Source organism: Adiantum capillus-veneris, chromosome 25 (assembly GCF_014529385.1).
Source record: "Adiantum capillus-veneris isolate H3 chromosome 25, ASM1452938v2, whole genome shotgun sequence".
Taxonomy (NCBI): domain Eukaryota; kingdom Viridiplantae; phylum Streptophyta; class Polypodiopsida; order Polypodiales; family Pteridaceae; genus Adiantum; species Adiantum capillus-veneris.
The window spans coordinates 123,568,644-123,571,569 of NC_140955.1; the positions used below are offsets into that span (position 1 = coordinate 123,568,644).

At 41.3% G+C, this 2,926-nt stretch overlaps 1 protein-coding gene across 2 annotated transcripts; it reads left to right on the forward strand.

The window, feature by feature from the left end:
• Positions 1 to 281: 281 nt before the first annotated feature.
• Positions 282 to 2,338, forward strand: LOC147425581 (uncharacterized). 2 transcript variants are annotated; one of them, XM_086500343.1, is made up of 4 exons: positions 282 to 461; positions 633 to 815; positions 1,558 to 1,782; positions 1,927 to 2,338. In XM_086500343.1, exons 2-4 carry the CDS (start codon positions 783 to 785, stop codon positions 2,062 to 2,064), a joined length of 396 nt encoding a protein of 131 aa, XP_086356469.1. In that variant the 5' UTR covers positions 282 to 461; positions 633 to 782; the 3' UTR covers positions 2,065 to 2,338. The 2 variants fall into 2 exon arrangements, 1 of the variants encoding a protein (XP_086356469.1); XR_015186441.1 differs by lacking the exons at positions 1,558 to 1,782; positions 1,927 to 2,338 and adding an exon at positions 983 to 1,055.
• The last annotated feature ends 588 nt before the right edge of the window (positions 2,339 to 2,926 follow it).

A 2,926-nucleotide genomic window follows, 5' to 3' on the forward strand; every position in this document is an offset into this window, starting at 1 on the left:
CTCGCCATCACGATTGAGGAGAGGGGCTACACAGCATCGACGAAGACTACAGCAGAGGATTCGAGCCATACTCTCTCGACACCCAGAGTGCAGATGAGGATGGATTCTCGTAGTATTAGTATTTTTGTTCTAGTCTTTTTTGTACCCAGACATGGTGTGAGATTCACTATTTTGTATCAGATTGGTCTCATAGGTCATTTTGGCCTTTTGAAAACGTTAATATAACATTTCATTTCATTTCTCTCTCTCTCTCTCTCTCTCTCTCTCTCTCTTTGAGCAAGTTGGCTGCAAACAGGATTCCTACAAGTTGGCAAATGGGCTTTTTTCTCTACCCATCCATGTATTTGTCGGCTCTCCTCCTCTTCTCCCTTCATCGCCTTCATGGTTCCTCACATGATGCACCACATCTGCCAGGCCAGCCACTTGTTGGCAAATCATAGCACCTCAAAATCTGCAAGTTGGTTAGACCCTCTGATTTCATCTTTTGGTTCATTCTTGCCATCTGTGCAGCTTCAATTATTCAGCTTCAACTTTGCCTTGATAGCCATCTGTGCAACTTCAATGTAAATGATGTTAGTGAATATTATTTGAGCAAGAAGCTGATGAAAATGCCGTTCTATTTGTTTGGTTAGGATGGACAAAGGCTCTCACACTATAGGCTAATCTCCTTTTTTGCGCATGGATCAAATTGCTGAAAGTGGCCATGGGAGTAGAGAAGCGTGCTGACCGCTGTAAGGTGCATCCTATTGTGACCATGGAAGGATTGATCAGCAGGCTGCACCATGCCAGAGTGTTCTAGAGACAGTAAGCAGCAAGTAATGATCTCAGCTTGTTTGAGGATACTTTTTTGTAAGTAGTTCCTGATGTTCGGTTGTGTGGTGTCACATGTGCTAAAAGAACAGTCACTCTTTCACTTAGCGGTATCCATCCATTATATGGTAGCTAACCATACACTTCGCAACTGCATTTCTGTCATGTACAGTGGCACAGGGTTTTATCGTGGAGCATTTCCATGGTGACACTAGCTATAATGGGAGAGCTACTGCTTCTCTGTATGCTTCTTGTCTAGAAGGTTTCTTACTTGTCTGAGATTTCTTCGTGTTTTGTGCGTTGGAAACATGTAGTGCACTTATCTGAGTGCAATCAGATGTTAAATGGCTTTCATTATTGTCTGATTGTGAGAAGATCCCGGTGAGTTCACTTTTAAGCCGTTGGAGTATGGAATTGAACACATAATTGGGGACACACCATAGGCAAAATGGAAAGGGTTTACTTTGTTGGATGATCAGGTTGCACACCTTTCCCCATTTTGGTTTGTGTAGCCCGCAGAGGGATTTTTCTTTTTGAAGCCACACCAGATGGCCATTTAGGATTAGTTTTCATGGTAGTTTGACTTGTCACACGTCTCACTGCAGTTCACTTTTTTGGATGTTGATTCTCGGTGTCCCACTCTTGCCACCACGCCACACTCTTTATTATGACTGTGGGCACTTGTATAGAGGGATTTCTCAGCATTAGGCATGGTTTGTGAACTGATCTATGGTTATCTTGGACTAGGGATGCCGACACTTACTGTGGAAGCGTGGCATGTTATGCCTCAGGATTTTATGCAGAATGCCTCTAAATTTTATTTGTTTTCTCGTTCTGGATTATGTGGTATACTGTACCAACTTGGGCATATTCTTGTTGTATGGTAATCTTGGTCTGGGGATGCCAACACTTTCTGTATCCCGTTATGCCTCAGGATCCAGATGCCTTCAGATGCTCGTTCTGGATTATGTGGTATATATACTATACCAACTTATTCATATTCTTGTTTTATTGTCATCGTCTAATTTCTTTCTACTGAGCTAGATCTTACTCCTTACCTTCCAAGCATTCGATTTATTGTAAAACGTTATCAACTTGGCATGTGAATATTTACAGGGATACGGAGATCGTCATAGAGTAACCTCTGAGTATTGCCATTTCTTGAACCAAGTACATGGTAAGGTTCTAGAAGATGGTATTCCAATGAATTGTAGTGTAATTTTACACGATCAATACGGCCTTCAATTCACTTAATCAGGTCCTAGTAGTTTTGATATGCAGTTGATTCTGCATCAAGGTATAAATTGACTTGTTAACACTGTATAAATATGTGTTTTCATGATAGCTTCCAGCCTACATTTTGTGGAGATTTTGCAGTATAGCGTAAACTAAGCTTCCACTCGTGATTTTCTCACCTCGTTCGCATTTGTAAACGAGGCTATGCATATGTGCTTCGAAGCACAGGGTTTTAGAGGCCCCTTACTTTTGGACTAGCAGCCCCTTCTGTATGATGTTTTCGGTTGTCCATAAGTGGGAATTATAAGAGGAAAAATGTCAAGAGCTTCTTGTGTTTCCTCCAAGTCTCTCCACCTTCTTTGGGGATAAGTGATTCTTTGTTTTGTTAAAGGATGCATCATACCTACACCAGTACTTCATAGGAGATTATATCAATTTTTTAAGCGTGTGCACTCAAATCCACCGAATGTTACTTCGGTGCAAGCAAGGGTTTTTTTCTTTTTTGAGCACAGAAAGGACGATTGAATGTTAAACATGTTGTTAAACATTGAACAATAAGAATGTGTATAATGTCAATATTGTTAAGAATGTGACTAGCAAACTTATGAAGATAAAAATTTTATAGTTGTGATTTTGTAGTTTTAATCTTTGTATTGGCAATACAGTCTACTGGCAGGTCTTGCTCACTCTTACCGTGGGCCGTGCATGGCATGGTCTATTAACAACCGCTACATGCCTAGAGAAAACCTCTTTTGACATACACCAGTGCATTTGAAGATCTCTCTCTCTCTCTCTCTCTCTCTCTCTCTCTCTCTGCCTTGAGCCACGTAAGCTCTCTTCTTCCGTCGCACAAGGCGTCGTGAAGCAATCCGAGAGTGTC

Coding starts and splice junctions, on each gene's coding strand:
- LOC147425581 (XM_086500343.1), top strand. CDS start 783: ATGCCAGAGTGTTCTAGAGACAGTAAGCAGCAA. Junction 816..1,557: donor CTAGAGACAGTAAGCAGCAA/GTAATGATCTCA, acceptor ATCTTGGACTAG/GGATGCCGACACTTACTGTG. Junction 1,783..1,926: donor TGCTCGTTCTGGATTATGTG/GTATATATACTA, acceptor GAATATTTACAG/GGATACGGAGATCGTCATAG.